Source organism: Acipenser ruthenus, chromosome 12, assembly GCF_902713425.1.
Source record: "Acipenser ruthenus chromosome 12, fAciRut3.2 maternal haplotype, whole genome shotgun sequence".
Lineage (NCBI taxonomy): Eukaryota > Metazoa > Chordata > Actinopteri > Acipenseriformes > Acipenseridae > Acipenser > Acipenser ruthenus.
In genome coordinates, this window is record NC_081200.1 from 96,704 (window position 1) to 114,628 (window position 17,925).

The following is a 17,925-nucleotide window of genomic DNA, read 5'->3' on the forward strand; positions in this document are numbered from 1 at the left end:
CTCACTACCATCCCCAGATACACGTCTGCTGTAATTAAATGCATTCTTTTTTAGATCACTTAGCTTTATGTAGGAGTTTTTGATGCACATTACTAGATATGGTAATATACTGATGCACAAAAGAAACACAACAGTCAGGTCTAATGGATTTAATCAAATATTTTAAACATAGATATCAAACAAAATAACAGAGAATGTAAACAAACATACAGACCAAAGAATCATGATAAGTTTTCAGTATGAAACGTGACACACTGTCAAAATGAAAACATTACAAAGTTAGTATCGGGTATGACCTCCTTGAGCATTAACACAATCCTGGCAGTGTCGACGCATAGACCTGATTAGCCTATCCAGAGTGCTGTGGGATGGTCCACTACTCTTCCTGTGCAGCTGCAGCCAGCTGGTGATGGTTGGCTGGTCGCGGTTGTCTCCTGTGGATGTTACTGGTGATTAGGTTTCACAAAACGGCCTTCATCTGTGAATAAAACACTCCACCAATCTCTCTGCCACCACCTCAGCTCTTCTCTGGCCCACAGAAGATGGCGATTTCACCTCTCAGCTGTCAACATGTTACCACTGAACGGCCTCCAAGCTTGCAAATCATTTTCATGCAGCTAGCGAGCTACAGTCAATCTGCTGATGCACAGGTTATTTCTTCCTGGAATTTCTCGTGCTGTAGTCACTGAAAACGATTACGCAGATGGATCAACTGGTGTGGTGACCCTCTACCTTCCAGGACGTGGCCTGTCCCTCACAGAGCCAGTTTCCTGGTTTCTCTGGACTAGTCTGCTGATTGTTGAAGCAGAACATCTCATTCTCTGGGCAACTTCTCTCACAGACAGGCCGCCTTCAATCATGGCGATAGCAACCAGGCGATCTTCATTACTCAAGCTGTCGTCCTTTGCTATTCTTGTGTTATTTAAAATCATGTCTTTTCAAATGGCTATTTATACAGATTCTTATTCAACTCATTTTGGCAATTTTAACTCAACTCAAATACCAAACACTGAGCACCTGGCGTTTTTATGAAATCACATGACTTGAGCTCAGTAATTTGTTATCCCAAGGAACAAAACTACTTAAATAATCAACAAACCTATCTGCTCACTATTTAAAATGTAAATAACATTATGTATGTGCCCAATGAGCTATTGATGTAAAACTTAGACTGTTGTGTTTTATTGTGCATTATAATGCTGTTAAATAAATTTAAAAAATGGCTTAGACTTTATTTAATTTTGTCATATTGGATAGGGGGTTTATATTGGACAGAGGGTTCATATTGACTTGGGGTTTCATATTGGATATGGGGTTCATATTGGATAGAGGGTTCATATTGGATAGGGGGTTCATATTGACTAGGGGTTTCATATTTGCTAGGGGGTTCATATTGGATAGGGGGTTCATATTGGCTAGGGGGTTCATATTGACTAGGGGGTTCATATTGGATAGGGGGTTCATATTGGATAGGGGGTTCATATTGACTAGGGGGTTCATATTGGATAGGGGGTTCATATTGGATAGAGGGTTCATATTGACTAGGGGTTTCATATTGGCTAGGGGGTTCATATTGGATAGAGGGTTCATATTGGATAGAGGGTTCATATTGACTAGGGGTTTCATATTTGCTAGGAGGTTCATATTGGATAGGGGGTTCATATTGGCTAGGGGGTTCATATTGACTAGGGGGTTCATATTGGAATGGGGGGTTCATATTGGATAGAGGGTTCATATTGACTAGGGGTTTCATATTGGCTAGGGGGTTCATATTGGATAGAGGGTTCATATTGGATAGAGGGTTCATATTGACTAGAGGTTTCATATTGGCTAGGGGGGTTATATTGGATAGGGGGGTCATATTATTATTAATTTATTTCTTAGCAGACGGTTTTTAAGAACGCTATTTAAATAAACATTAAAAAAAGAAAAAGAATGTGTACGGGAAGTCACGTGTGACCCTTAAGACACAGCTGCCATATATTTTAATATTAACACTGTGCAATGCTCCAGCAATGCCTTTATTCAGAACATACTCAGCAGCATCTCCTCTTTTCACTTTGCTTGAGGTTGAAGGGTTCCTGCTGGAACTGTGCATAGGGAATTCAAAGATCTGCATGTTATCAAAACACTGTGAATCCAATTTGCATGGGAAAGCCTTGAAGGCTCAGCACTATGCACTGTGAGAATGGCGTGCCACAGCTGTTATTGGATTATCATGCAATATTGCTCACTTACATAACAGCACCATGGGAAAAGAAAAGAAATACATTCAGGTCTTCTATGTAAAGACTTCAAAGTACACGAAAAACCTCTTGCCTGTCAGAAATCATAATTAGATGCATCTGAATTGAATATGAGGGGAGCATCTAGGAGATGCATTAACTTCTTGTTTCTGTTTCTAACCTCATTGTCTTTTAAAAAATGATTTAATTTGTATTTATTTATTTATTTTACACAAGATGTAGTCCACTTAGAAATAGTCATATTTCAGAATGTCATTGTGTATAAAAATACATCAGGAAACATCTAATACTATGGTACCATGAGCCCCAGAGCTGCTTACAAAAATAATGATCCTTCAAGGTTGTCATTCCAGATGAGTTTCAAGGGATGGTGTGCAATACTCATTGAGTCAAGATATGTATTCATTAGTGCACTAATAATGAAACAAAGCAAAACATTATTCAGCATACCTGATAATCTGCTTTTAAACCTGTCCTCTCAATGGTCACATACAGTAAGATTATGGTGGACAGCTATTCTTGGTCACATGACTTTTCAGAGATGTGGCTTGAGTTCCGCTGGGCACAGGCATACTAAGGAATGCAAATTTCAATCAATCTCTTTTCTAGTTGAACTGATTTTGGTAAACGCAGTCGGACAGAAATAAAGAGAGCGAGTAAGGGAAGAGAAACGGGAACAGCTGAAAATTTAGATAAGAAGGTGCCCTCGGGACTTCATAGAGTTATGAGCTTAACTGAAAGGGAAGCTGATGAAAAGACACATTGCTGTACAGTGCTGTTAAAACTAAGCCAGCTGTAACTCAATCAAATAGCAGTAGGATGAATAAAGGGATTTTCTATTGGCATTCCACTTGATGTTACAGCAGTATTATATAAACAAATGGCAAACAGAACAATAATCCTGTTTCGGAAAAGGTTATGCTATTGCCCAGGAAGAACCAAATACCATGGCATAGATAGATAGATAGATATGAATGGGTTCAGACAATTTAAATACAGACCTCCTGCATTCTAAGTCTGTGTTTTGGTGTCATGGGTGTATTGCTATCTAACACAATGTTGGGCTTTGCAGTAAATTCTACTTGCATTCCTTAAGGTCTGTTGCCTACCAGTGGTGACATAAAGAAACAGCCAAATGTACAGCAAATTGCAGAAGGCGCAAGATATGGTGCAACATGCCACTGTTGCGATCTACTGCAGAAACAAATACTTAAGAAATGGAGGATTTTGCATGAAGGGAGTTTTATCATGCAATACAATACAGTGCAAGCTTACATTTTTATAGTGCCCTTCATGAAGGCATCACAGAGTGCTTTATTAAATATACCATCCCTACAGTACAGTAATCCAATGCACAGAACTCCGAACTTGAACTAACCAAGGCATGAAGGAGCAGCTCAACATCTCACAGTGTTCTTGATGGAAGAGATGAAAATGTTATTAGAACGCCCTGTTTCAATACTTTGGTACTGGAACAAGAGAGCTGCCATTCGGTAAAACTACATGAGATGGAACAGACCATCTCTTATAATTGTTTAGCTTCTTATTCAAACATATCAGTGAAAAAACTATAGAGCAGCCATCTCTGTCCAGCAACCAAAGCATGGGGGGTCTATAGTGCTGCACAAGAACTGCAGTTTAGCGCTTTTCTGCACACTTTCATTATTTACAACAAATAATAAAGAAACAAAACAAAAGCCTAACTCCAATTGGGAGCACTAACTCAACTTTTACCAATTCATAACTAAGACGGATGGCTAAGCCGTTTACCAGTTCAACAGAAACACTTGTTACATACAGTATACACGTTTTACATGCACACCCAGGTTCACACAGTATCCTTTGCGTTTTCCCCACACAGGTTTCACCCAGACATTAACCTTCACACAGACCCAAGACCAAACACTTCTGACCTGCTTTTATACACCTGCCTGCTTAATCCCAGGCAGGTGTCACTCATTAAATTAGAGCCAGGTGATTCCAATTCTGGCTCAGCTGTAGCCCAATGGCATTCTGGGGGATGTAGTCCTGCAGCAAACACCTGTCCTCCCCTACTCGACCACAATGGTAAGCATATTAGAACTGTCTCTATTTTGAAAGACTGACAAAAACTTTTTTTCCTTATTAAAAAAACTTCACATGGAATCATATATGTCAAATAGGAAGCAATTTTTTTTTAAATCTGATACTGCCCCAGTTACTCAAGGTACCCCCCAGGGCTCTGTTCTGGGACCATTAGCCCTTTGCGGTCCATTTATTAATCACGTGTCAGGCACGTCAGGTCTAATTAATTTTCACACATGTAGTTAATTTTAGACGCGCTGTTTAAAAGTATTTTTTTCCACAGTCAGACGGGTTTAAATGACCCTGCATTTCAACAAAGCACTCACTAAGCATCTCCAGCCCCGCCCCACCCTTTCGTTTGCTATAGCGTTTACCTATGTAAGAAATAAATAATAATAATAATAATAATAATAATAATAATAATAATAATAATAATAATAATAATAATAATAGTCGTACATACCAATCGATCATCTCCGGATCACTCGTTTTATCACCAAACTCCTCAATAATGCGATCCAAGTCATTATTTTATTACTATAACATCTCAAAAAAGCTCTGCAAATGTCTGTGTTTTCTGTGCGCTGATTCAGTCAGCCAACTTGTTTACTTACGACCCGCCCCGTTATCTGATACCAGATACCATGTATGACTATTCATGAGATACGCTTTTTATTATTATTTTTTTTTTTTTCGACTTGTCTCGGCTCTTGTCGCTCCCACTCGGCAATTGAATGGTTTTCTTGTCTTTTTCTGGAGAAAAAACGACTAGAAACACGTTTTTTGCATTACTATAATGATGTCAGACCCAGTCCGACAAAGGACCTGTAAGGAATAATTGCAATGTCAGACCCAGTCCGACAATGGACCGGAAATATTTAGTATATACATGCTTCCACTTGGCCAGATTATTCGACTTCATGGTCTTGGCTTTCATTTGTATGCTGACGACACCCAGATGTACCTACACACTAAACCCAACACTGATGTGGCTAACACTCTACTCAGTTATCTGTCTGATATCAAGCACTGGATGCAGCTTCATTTCTTAAAGTTAAATTGTGACAAGACTGAGGTTATGCTAATTGGCTCCCAACACCTGCTGCTCAAGGTTATTGAATTTAGCTTGGCTGTGGAAGGCACTGACATTAGAGCTTCACCTCAATTGCGAAACTTGGGTATCATTTTTGATTCCACCTTATCATTTGAAGCTCATGTTAGAAATATAGTGTCATTCTTTCATCTGCGTAACATTGCCTGGTTAAGATCATTTCTGTCCTCATCTTCTGCTGAGCAATTAATTCATGCCTTCCTCTCCTCAGGATTGCACTACTGCAATGCTCTTTTAACTGGGGGTTCTGCTAAAGTACTCAATAGGCCTCATACCTCTTCTTGTGAGCACATAACACCTGTACTGTATAAACTGCACTGGCTCCCTGTGAAGTATTGGATTGACTCCAAAATTCTGCTCCTTACCTGAAAGCCCCCGCGACTGTGGAACATGCTGCCCAGATCTCGAGATTCTGAGTCTGTGGATATTTTTAAATCTTGCTTAAAGACACACCTTTTATGATAGCTTTTGCTGATTTATTTTAACTTTTGATTTGTTTTATTGAACTGATATTTTATCTGTACCTTTGTATATGGTATGTTTTATTGTTCTTGTACAGTGCTTTGGATCTGAAAAAAGCGCTCTATAAATAAAATGTATTATTATTATTATTATTATTATTATTATTATTATTATTATTATTATTATTATTATTATTATTATTAGGTGAAAGACATAATGTGATGTGATGTATGTGGTGAAGAATGTTCACTGCCACTCCTGTGGAGGCTGATGGTGCATTACTGAATACACAGAGGCTAGCCTTTACAATTATGTGCCAATCGCCAGTTTATTGTACATTCAGAAATGAAGGGCATTCTTGAAAGGTGTTGGTGCCATCCCAAGCACCTATCCTGCTGTTGAAAGTATGTGGCAAGCTTGTTTTTTGACATTGCTCACAAAGCAGCACTGCCATCTAGCGTTAGTGAAGGTGTTTCAATTCCAAGATCATAAACAGAAAACATGGTCAGTTTCACCGGATGCCTGGGATTGAACAGAGATGATGAGTTTCATGCTGGTCTGTGACTCCCCAAAGATTCCTAGAGTTTACTGCTCTGGGGATCACACAGCAATCCATCTAGATCCATAGAGATGAACTGCTAGCCATATAACATTCAGGATACATACAATAAATAATACTGTGTAGCATACAGTAGCACCTCTTTGACCCAACTAATAATGCAGAGATGAAAAGGATTTACTAATGAAGTGGACTATGCATCATCGCTGCCTGTGCTTCACAAAATGTTTTAAATGATTCATGTCTGTTCCTGTTTCTGAGTTGCATGCCCTAGCTACTGTAATAACTAACTGAAACATTTTCTATTGAAATATTTATGAAGCAAAATAATATTTCCTCAACATTACAATTTGACAGTCTATATTCTGTTGCTGTTGTTTATCAGCAGGGTATGTGTCACTGAGAAGGTGTTGTATATAGTTATAATTGCTGTTGTTTATCAGTAGGGTATGTGTCACTGAGAAGGTGTTGTATATAGTTATAATTGCTGTTATAATTTAAGCAAACAGCTCGGCACTTCTCTTTATTGTACACCGCTGTATATAAGAAATGCTATTTACACCAAATCATCACTTTTTTTCAGAAAGGAAAAATGCACACAATAAACAACTTAGAAATAATAATAATAATAATAATAATAATAATAATAATAATAATAATGTAATTCTGTTGTCTATCATTTAGAATTGGAATCAGTGTTTTTCACAAAAGGACATTTGATTTTAAAATGCAGACTTGCTGAAGAAAGAATATATAGATTAAGAATTGTAAAGATAGTAATATCAAAGAGAAACTGGAAATTCGAAGTACATTTGTCCTTGGAGGTCTCCATCTTTCATTCCTGTCTTTCTGCTTTTGGACAATCATGCACTGAGACTAGGTTAGAGTTGGGAGGTGACTCTCAATACAATGCTAACCTACACTACACTATATAAGGGACTGTCAGAAGGTGCCTGTGGAGTGATGTCATCCTAACCTGTATCAGGACCTCCTGGGAATAAACTAGGAGACAATCTGAGGCAGAGGAGATGTACTGTTTTGTATAGAAGACAGAAGCATTAGCTATTAATAACTGCCTGTGAAATGGGTAGAAGCAAAGTCTTATCAGAGTTCAAATCTGACCTCCTTTTCTTTCCCTCCTCCTCCCCCTCCTCTGACCTCTCTATCTCTGTTCCTCTGGAATCTGCCACACTCTCTCCCTCTTCCTCCGCTAAGAACCTTGGAGTCACCCTGGACCCTTGCCTCTCTTATTCCCAGCACATCTCCACTCTGGCACGCACTTGCCGATTCTTCCTGAGCAACATCCGAAGAATCCGACCCTTCCTCACCAACTACGCTACCCAGCTCCTGGTCCAGGCCCTGGTACTCTCCCGCCTAGACTACTGCAACTCCCTCCTGGCTGGCCTCCCTGCGTCCGCCACCCATCCGCTCCAGCTCATCCAGAACTCTGCTGCCCGCCTGGTGTTCTCTCTGCCTCGCTTCGCCCATGCTACTCCACTACTCCGCTCACTCCACTGGCTCCCGATCACCGCTCGCATCCAGTTCAAGACTCTTGTACTAGCCTACAGATGCCTTGACCAGACTGCACCCAGCTACCTCCAGACCCTCATCTCTCCCTACACCCCCACTCAACCTCTCCGCTCCGCCTGCACTAGAAGACTGGCTCTACCTCCGCTATGCTCCCCTGCCTCCAGAGCCCGCTCCTTCTCCACCCTTGCTCCGCAGTGGTGGAATGACCTTCCTACAGATGTCAGGACTGCCCAGTCCCTGACCACATTCCGGCGCCTCCTTAAGACTCACCTCTTCAAACAGCACCTGTAGAACTCCTCTGTTTGTATCCTGGGACACTATCACCCTTCATTTAAATGTGCTTTATTTTGCTCTTATCTGCCCCCTATTTTACTGCATTTAACCCTGTACTTCAGAATACTGTAATCTGCCAAGTGTTTAACCTGTAGTGTTTTGTATTTAATCATATCCTGATGTAACTATCACTATTTAATCATATCCTGATGTAACTATCGCTATTATCTGCTGTATTATTGAATTGTGGTTTGTCACACTTGTACTTTGCTTGAACAAAAGTTATTGTATTTCTTGCTCTTATTGTATTACTTGTATTGTAACACTTGAAATGTATTTGCTTACGATTGTAAGTCGCCCTGGATAAGGGCATCTGCTAAGAAATAAATAATAATAATAATAATAATAGTTCATAATAGTGGGTGCTTGACATCTGAAATACATAAATCAGTTTGCACAATAACCCAAACACAGCACTCAGCACATTACACCTGCATTCTGTATTAGACCAAGCCTCCTGCTGGACAATCAGCACATTACCAAATGGGTTTACATGCGTGTGTGTGTGTGTGTGTGCGTGCGTGCGTGCGTGTGTGTATTTTGAATATGAAAATAACAGAGAAGAAACAAAACAATAAGTTACAGATTAAAATAACATTTTAAATTTCAATACCAGCATTCATATGATATTTATTAGAAGTTGCTAACAGTATACTGTAACTAAGTAGTTCTAGAATAATTAAAAATGGCTTTTTGTTAAGTATAGTGGATTTATTTTTCATGAAACTTTAATGCATACACATCTTAATTGAATCTATTAAAACAGATAGAGACACTGGAGTGGCTTTTGAATGAACTTAAACAAAGCCTAACCTTTTTAAATAAATGATTTACCCAACAAGGCAGATTGAAAAGGATGATAGCGGGAGAGGAATCCAGCAGGATAGATAGATGGAAATCTTTCTTTACTTCATCTGGTATGGTTCTTGCTTTAGAGTTAGGAAGCTGTGAGTTCAAATCATTTATTCAAGGGGTATGAGTGGAATGAACATGTAAAGACACTGCAGTAGCCATTGGAACAGTTTCACCTGCTAAATGTAACTACTGCAGTCTGAAGTAGCTACAGCTGAGGACACCTTGTGGAAGGTGAAATAAGTATATCTAGTATCTACACAATATATACACTGCAATGAATACAGTATCTACACAATATATACACTGTAATGATTGCTCCTGTCATTTTACGCAGTCTAGGAAACTCCCAGGTAATTGCTATTGAACAAGCCGAGTTGTCCTAATTCTGTGTGGTTATAAGGGCAGCAACACATAAAAATAGACACATTTATCAGGGGAGATCCAGGCAATCTAGGCCATTCTTCTTGGGTTACACATATGTCTTCCCTCTGCATTTATCATTTCAAACCTTCTACAGACTCCATAGACACAAGTTAGAACAATAAGCCCCAACCTCATTTTTATTTCAAATTCGTTTTAATGCTATCCACTTGGGCAATGTGTCATTTCTAGTCAGAATTGCATTAGTACTATTTGCTATGAACTAAGAATATAGATACAAGTTTAAGAGTAATCATTCCCCAGTTTAAATCATTCTGTCATCATACATTTTAAATGCACAGGGCTCCTGTGTGCACTGCAGTTGCCTACATGTGCACTGCAAAGCAATGCAGATTTCAAAAGCACTGTGACCTGCTTGGAGCCCCTGTGCTGGATGCTATTGTGTGCAGACTGCATTGAAGTTAATCTATTTATTTATTTTTACAGAAGCAAGCTGCAGTTACTATTAAATTATAGCTATCCCCTGTGGCCTTTTAAAGATGATTTTTATAACAAATCAATTGTTTCCTGCTAGTTTATGCTAGACAGTAATTGAAGGTTTGGCGGAGTACTGCGTGGCTGGACCCGAGTTCCAGTGCAGTTGAAAGAACACTCCAGTGGCTGTCTGTAATAAGTGCGGGCTGATCCACATGTTTACTACATTCTCAAGATAGAGCTTGACACAAGTGACGCTCTTAACCCATAATAACTGATTCAATGAACGCATGCGTGCTGTTCGCACGTTCACTCTCTTAACCTTTCATAGGCCAATGATCCAAATGCATCAAACAAATACCACAGATAAAAAATAAATAAAAAATGCAATACTAATACACCCAGAACTGCTTACTTAAATAAATATAATAATAAAAAAAACGAACGACGTATTTTGAAAATATAAGCATTAAATATGGTAAGCAGGGCGAATGTGTAACTAAGTATTTACACGATTGATAAGGAAGTGCAGTAGTGTGTCTTTATTTGCTCTACTAATTTAAAAGTCCAGTGTCTCCGTCCAAGGTCCTGAAATAATCATCCTGAGTCAGGTTTAGTAGGAAGGTCTGATAATAATAATAATAATAATAATAATAATAATAATAATAATAATAATAATATCGCGACATGTTCTGTGTAGTTCTTAGTTGTATTTTGCTTTTATAGCAGCGATGTCAAATGTTTCTCAGTTTGGGCTGTACTCGATCTTTATACAGAAGATGTAAGTACTTCCACATCCTGCTACACTATACAGTAGCGGTCTAAAGAAAGAAAGAAAGAAAGAAAGAAAGAAAGAAAGAAAGAAAGAAAAGAAAGCAAATTCAAAGCTCAATAAAACAAACCCCCGGACTGACACCATGTGGAATGAAACTTAACATTATAGTAGGTATCTATTCTAAACGCATGCAGGCCCATCAGTGGCCCTAAAAACGAAACAATTCCGTGTTAAAAATAAAAAAGAAAGAACTACAATACAATTTTAACAAAGCAAAACAGCGAAGCAGTCGCTCAAACCCCAGCGCGGAATGCGACTGTTCTCGTATTCAGAGAGAAAGCACATTAAATAACGTGTCTTACCACTTGGGCTCTTAGTCAGTTTCGAGCGCTGTCCACACAGACACTGCAGCATACGCTCTCCTTTCTGCAGGAACAGCCTCAGAATCTTCATTGATTGTGTTTTTGTGTTGCCCACCCTAATTCAATGAACCTTAATACTATATATAACACCGCGGTTATTCAAACATGGCTACGTCAGCTCGCCCGCAGCATTCAAGAATTCGGATTTCACAATTAAAAAAAAAAAAACATAGATCAAGGGTTTAAAATGCTTAACCGTGACATCTTGAGACTTTACAATGAAGGCAATTTGCCAAAACAGACTGAGCTGGAGCAAGGCTCTGCGCAAGGACGTCAGAATGTCTTTTCACGAGCAGATACCTTATTTTACAAGCAGACATGCTGCGCAGGCTTGTTCTGCGCGCACGTATAGCCTGCTCTCTGCAGGGTAAATGACTCGATCATTTCTGGAATACAGTCATTGATTATTTACCATTCACAGCATATATGAAAAGCAATGGGACCGACAAGAGCCCACCAGGAATACCATATGTTAATTTTAAAAGCATGCTTTGATGTATTCAATGGGGGAAGAATTTAACGAAGACTTATACAGATTCGATAGATCCGCCTATCGCGATATGAGCTCAATGAGGGGCTAGTGGAAGCGAGAAGGCAGCATTATTACAGAACAAGACAATGGACCCGCATAAAAAGATATATCACATTCACCGCACAACTAAAGAAGGTAGACGGGTTTCATTTCATGTGTAAAGCAATACGCTGCAAAACGGAAGTGCTTTCATCACGTCGTTCTTCATATTGTTTCCAACATATTTCAACGAGTTAATACTACTTTTGCAGATAATTATGTGAACTGCGCAGTTCATTTGTGCAATGCTAAGATACATGTCCATGCAGGGATAGATGCTTAATTGATTAGCTTCAGCCCATAAGGCTATAGAACTGTTAAGGTATAAACACGTGCACGGCAAATAGCAGACGAGGTCAAGTTGGGTAGAATGAATATCTATGCGAATATGCAGGAAGACATTGTGGAGCATACAGTTCATTCGCACCACATAGAATACCACATGTATTCTATCCTGATCAGAGCGTATCAGTCATGAACTCATACAGTATGGAAGGCAAAGCCTATCTACAGACAGCTTCAACAACATTACTGGGGAGTTGGTTCCAGACCCTCACAATTCTCTGTGTAAAAAAGTGCCTCCTATTTTCTGTTCTGAATGCCCCTTTATCTAATCTCCATTTTGACCCCTGGTCCTTGTTTCTTTTTTGAGGTCGAAAAAGTCCCCTGGGTCGACATTGTCAATACCTTTTAGAATTTTGAATGCTTGAATCAATATCCTTTTTGTAACGAGGTGACCAGAACTGAACACAATATTCTAGATGAGGTCTTACTAATGCATTGTAAAGTGTTAACATTACTTCCCTTGATTTAAATTCAACATATTAAATAAACTACTGTAAAGCAACGCAGACCAAAGGAGTGAAAAGAGTGTGCAAGGTCACAAACTAAAGCCACATCCTACATATGAATATCAATTACAAGTAGTGATCCTAAAGGACATTGTTTTAGCTGAATCAGAAACTGGATTTGAAATGTTTGGAGGGACTGGGAACAAATGTGGGGGAAATCCATCTACAAGTGAGCACCCGACCCTGGTGTCCATAACGCTGCAGCATTCAACCCTAGCTGCTCTGCTGTGTGTGTTCTCCATGAGAGACAGCAGTGGACAGGTGGTAACAACGGGGTCCCGCCAGAGGCTTCTTATCTAGCAAGTATCAGATACAGACCATGATGGGGCTATGCAAACACATAGCTGATGTGGCTAAAGGGATTCACAGAAACTTCACACCCACTTGTACTGTGTTCCTATTTGAAGGCCCATGATCATGGACTCGCATTGTAACAAAAAGAAACAGCTGCCATGTGACGGGACATCTATAAATACTCTCTGCATTTCAATACACTCTTTTGTTAACTGTACAAAGTAGGGAAAGTGGTCCTCTTCAGAGCACATTGTTTGTTTTTATTTAGTCGGTGTCTTCAATAGGACTGTTGCAAGGATTCCCAAAAAGGATTTCAAAAGGACTTTTCCACCAGGCATCTATCTGCAGGTCTGTAGAACACCCTGCACAGTTTATACTGTAAGACTTTGAGCAATGCATGTTGTAAATATCCATTTGGTCATGCAAACATCCAATATGCTGCAGGGACTAAGAAGACCAGTAATCTTTGCTAGTGGTTGCATGGAAGCAACGATGCTGTAAGTAATGTAGCCAACGTACGTGCTCGTTCACTAGTGCAAGATGCACTGGTCCATTTGGGGCTGATGAAATACCGCAACCCTAACCATACGCACAGTCTTGATTTGTAGCTTTTCATTGACTTCTTTAAACTACCGATGTCATTGTTTTGAATAGAAAACGTTACAGTAGACGAGTGGTACTCACTGTGTTCTGCGTCTTCTTCATTCTGTGACTCGCGCTTCTCACGATCAGTAGTCTTCATTGCGCCAGAGAAAAGACAATTCCTTATTATACTGTAATATCTGAACATCTACACTCTTTACCTAAGAATGAAAAAGGCACATGCAAACTGTCTATAATCTGCACACACTATTTAAGATGTGCATTGTAATAAGAGACCCATATCAAGCTGTTCACCTTGATCAATGTAGCAGCTGAAAGATTGGACAATCTGCCAGTCAGCGACCGTAATGATCAGTCCTCGCGCAGTCTGACAGTATAACCACCCAAGGTTATGTGTATAAGGAAACACAGATAGGAGGCTGTGTGGTCCAGTGGTTAAAGAAAAGAACTTGTAACCAGGAGGTCCCCGGTTCAAATCCCACCTCAGCCACTGACTCATTGTGTGACCCTGAGTAAGTCACTTAACCTCCTTGTGCTCCGTCTTTCGGGTGAGACGTAATTGTAAGTGACTCTGCAGCTGATGCATAGTTCACACACCTTAGTCTCTGTAAGTCACCTTGGATAAAGGTGTCTGCTAAATAAACTAATAATAATAGACACAAAACATATTAATAATGTCCCTCGATTCCCTTAATCTATCCCAGGCATTACTCATTCTCGACACTCATTCCCCCATATTAGCATTACATGAAAATTAAAACATTGACAAGAAAGAAAAGTGCATGAAAAAGATAAGAATAATCAATATTTTCATTCTTTCACAAATTCGCACTACAGGAATAATTTAATTTCTACACAAGCAACAAAATGTAATTTATCATTGATTCGAGTCCAGTCAAGTGTGTACCAGGTCACCTGACCAGAGTTCAAAATGGTGAGTCCTTCGGCAAAAAGGACAGGAACTCATTAACTCACAGAAGTTAAATTCTCTGCAATAAATTAAAGGCTACCATTTAAAGAAAACAAAAAACCCTGAGGTTTCTGTAAGAGGCGCTCGTTTAACATACACTTAGTTTAATCTTCAAATATTGTCCTCTACTCGAACTGAATATACTCTGACTTTGAGAAACAAATATAAACTAACTGTAAATACTTTCAAATGTTGTTTTCTTCTCTGCATTTCGTGGTGCTGCGGGAGCCTAGAAGCTAATTGCTTCTAACAGACCAGGAATAATTAAAGAAAATGAGAACTTATTGCCGACTCACCCACACAGTGCACCCTTGCTCACTTTACACAAATTCCATTGATTCTACTGCTAGGGAAATAGACATAATTCTCCAGCCACGACAGATAGCCATTGCAGGGATAACCAATACAAAAAGACAGAGAAAAATAAACGGACATATTAACTGATAAAGTCGGCATTGCCTGTGTAGTTATATCATCCTAAAACAAAGCCCATGTAAAGAGTATGTTGTCTGGTAGGTTTCTGGCATGCATATACTTTACAATGCATGTGACACACTAATGTACTGTATCTTCTGTAATCTGTTGGATGCTATATGGTGTATGGCAACATAACTGCACAGCCATCTAGGTTTTTGGTACAATGTGTGTGTCATTTCATGAACCATTTGGCACCCTCCGAATTAGGCCTAAGCAACATTCTTTCAAACTTAAAATGCAAATGTTGAAATATCCTTCTATTTACCTGTTATTGTGGACTGTGGAGTTTGGTGTGGACTGTGGAGCTCATGTCATTGTTTCCTCTAGCCCCTGAGAGAAGAGTTGGATTCACATGCTGCATTATTCCTGCCCAGCTCCTGGTTAAACAGAGGCTGCATTATTCCTGCCCAGCTCCTGGTTAAACAGAGGCTGCATTGTCCCGATTGCAGAAAGCCTTTTTCACAGTAAAATTAAGAATGCTATCCCACCTAGTCACTGAGTAACTAAATGTAATAAGTGGATAAACACATAGCTATGATCTAAAATGTAAAAACATACATTCTGTATAATTAATTATGAAATTGTCTGTCTCTGCCTAACACTAATCTAATTGGCAGAGAAGAGAAGTACAACATGTGTGATCTCAATTAATCTCTACAATTCTAATGAAACCCTGCCATGCTCTAGGTGCTATTAGAATAGTCATGGGGGAGAGATCCGCGAACGAGTTATCACTGAACTGAGCTGGTCTGGAAGCGAACAATATTACATATCTGAAAGACCCTTTCAACTCAGCTGCTCACCCTGCTCTGTGCTACAGGATGAGAGAGAGAGAGAGAGAGAGAGAGAGAGAGAGAGAGAGAGAGAGAGAGAGAGAGAGAGAGAGAGAGAGAGGGTTGAAAGATATGCTCTGCTTGATTCAGTGAGATTTAATGTGCATTTTGTTTCACCAGCCGATCATCAACATGGAGATATGAATTGCTGCAGCCTTTGCAATTTTCATGGAGATATGAATTGCTGCAGCCCTTGCTATTTTCATGGAGATATGAATTGCTGCAGCCCTTGCTATTTTCAGTTTGCTGCAGAGATCATCCGATCTGCTGCAGTCCAGGGTAGCTGTTAAACAGGGTGTGTGCGTGACACAAACAGGAAGGCACCCCGACATGTAGACAGAGCAAGGGCAGGGCAGGGCCAGTCACAGGAGCAAGGCTCCCCGACATGTAGACAGAGCCAGGGCAGGGCAGGGCCAGTCACAGGAGCAAGGCTCCCCGACATGTAGACAGAGCCAGGGCAGGGCAGGGCCAGTCACAGGGAAAGCAGGGGAGTTCAAACAAAAAGAAAGATGGGAAATGCAACCAAACACAGGGAATCTCACAATCAACATGAGGAGGATGCAGTGAGTGAGGAAACCATGGGAAACATAAAGAAGAAAACTTCCTGGTCTGTCAAGGACTGACTCAGTTTGTTCAAATATATTCCACCCCCTGCTGTTTATTAATCAAGTGTATAATGTAGACTTAACGTAAGCACATTTATTTTAATATATCATTTTATATATTTGAACAAACCGAGATAGTCAATTATATCGATTCCAACCTTTCATTTCTTTATCAAGCGGAAGAGCATATTTATATATATATATATATATATATATATATATATATATATATATATATATATATATATATAATTTAACAAACAGACAGGTATATAATCCTGAGCTGAGACTGATTTTTATAAACCTCCTTTTCAGTAAAGGTGAGTCCTGAACATGAGTTAATTTCTCTCCACAATACTGTAGAGCACAGCCCGCTCAGCAGTGTACCTGCAGAACGATTTCAATACTCGCTTCTAGCAAACAGTGCAAAACATGAAGGAATGCTGCTGCCATTAGTGTGAAAGTCCTCAGGGTTTCTGCATGAAGGAATGCTGCTGCCATTAGTGTGAAAGTCCTCAGGGTTTCTGCATGAAGGGATGCTGCTGCCATTAGTGTGAAAGTCCTCAGGGTTTCTGCATGAAGGGATGCTGCTGCCATTAGTGTGAAAGTCCTCAGGGTTTCTGCATGAAGGGATGCTGCTGCCATTAGTGTGAAAGTCCTCAGGGTTTCTGCATGAAGGGATGCTGCTGCCATTAGTGTGAAAGTCCTCAGGGTTTCTGCATGAAGGGATGCTGCTGCCATTAGTGTGAAAGTCCTCAGGGTTTCTGCATGAAGGGATGCTGCTGCCATTAGTGTGAAAGTCCTCAGGGTTTCTGCATGACTATGACAGAGCTGAGATTGCACACCAAGCCACGAGGGATGAGGATCAATGCAATGAGTGGGCCTCATTATTACATATACTGCTGTCACTTTAGCAAGCGAGGGGAGGAGTTTTATTTTCATCTGACACTGGTATTGCTGTGTCAGAGCTGTGGTTTCCTCTAGAAGTCAATGCTAATGAAAGGCTCAGGCTGCTTTCTCTATATACATTGTGCATTGCTTCTCAGGTTGTTGGGTTGATATATACCCTGGCTACTGATATCAAGGGTTCCAAAACAACTCTGGGAGCAGAAAAGTGGACAGTAAAAATAATAGTGATCCTAACTGAAAATACACAGCACAGCAAGGGTTAAACGGTTAAAGACTCCTGAGCAATCATGTTGAATCGTTCTTAGAGAGATATAATATACATCTCAGCTAACCCAGACTGAAGCTCACAGAATCATGTATATTATATACATCTCCGCTAACCCAAACTGAAGCTCACAGAATCATGTATATTATATACATCTCCGCTAACCCAAACTGAAGCTCACAGAATCATGTTGAATCATTCCTAGACAGATATAATATACATCTCCGCTAACCCAAACTGAAGCTCACAGAATCATGTTGAATCATTCCTAGACAGATATAATATACATCTCAGCTAACCCAGACTGAAGCTCACAGAATCATGTTGAATCATTC

General features: G+C 39.8%; 1 protein-coding gene across 2 annotated transcripts in view; it reads right to left on the reverse strand.

Annotated features, from left to right (window-relative positions):
• The window catches only part of LOC117417072 (fibroblast growth factor 12), a 38,740-nt gene extending 23,477 nt beyond the window's left edge, over positions 1-15,263 (reverse strand). Inside the window, exon 1 of one of the 2 annotated variants that reach the window (XM_034028792.3) lies at positions 11,153-11,456. In XM_034028792.3, coding sequence (XP_033884683.1) covers positions 11,153-11,243 — 91 coding nt within the window. In that variant the 5' untranslated portion in view covers positions 11,244-11,456. Of the gene's footprint in view, positions 1-11,152; positions 11,457-15,243 lie in introns of those variants that run through there. The other variant, XM_034028794.3, reaches the window with a different exon arrangement.
• Between the last annotated feature and the right edge of the window lie 2,662 nt (positions 15,264-17,925).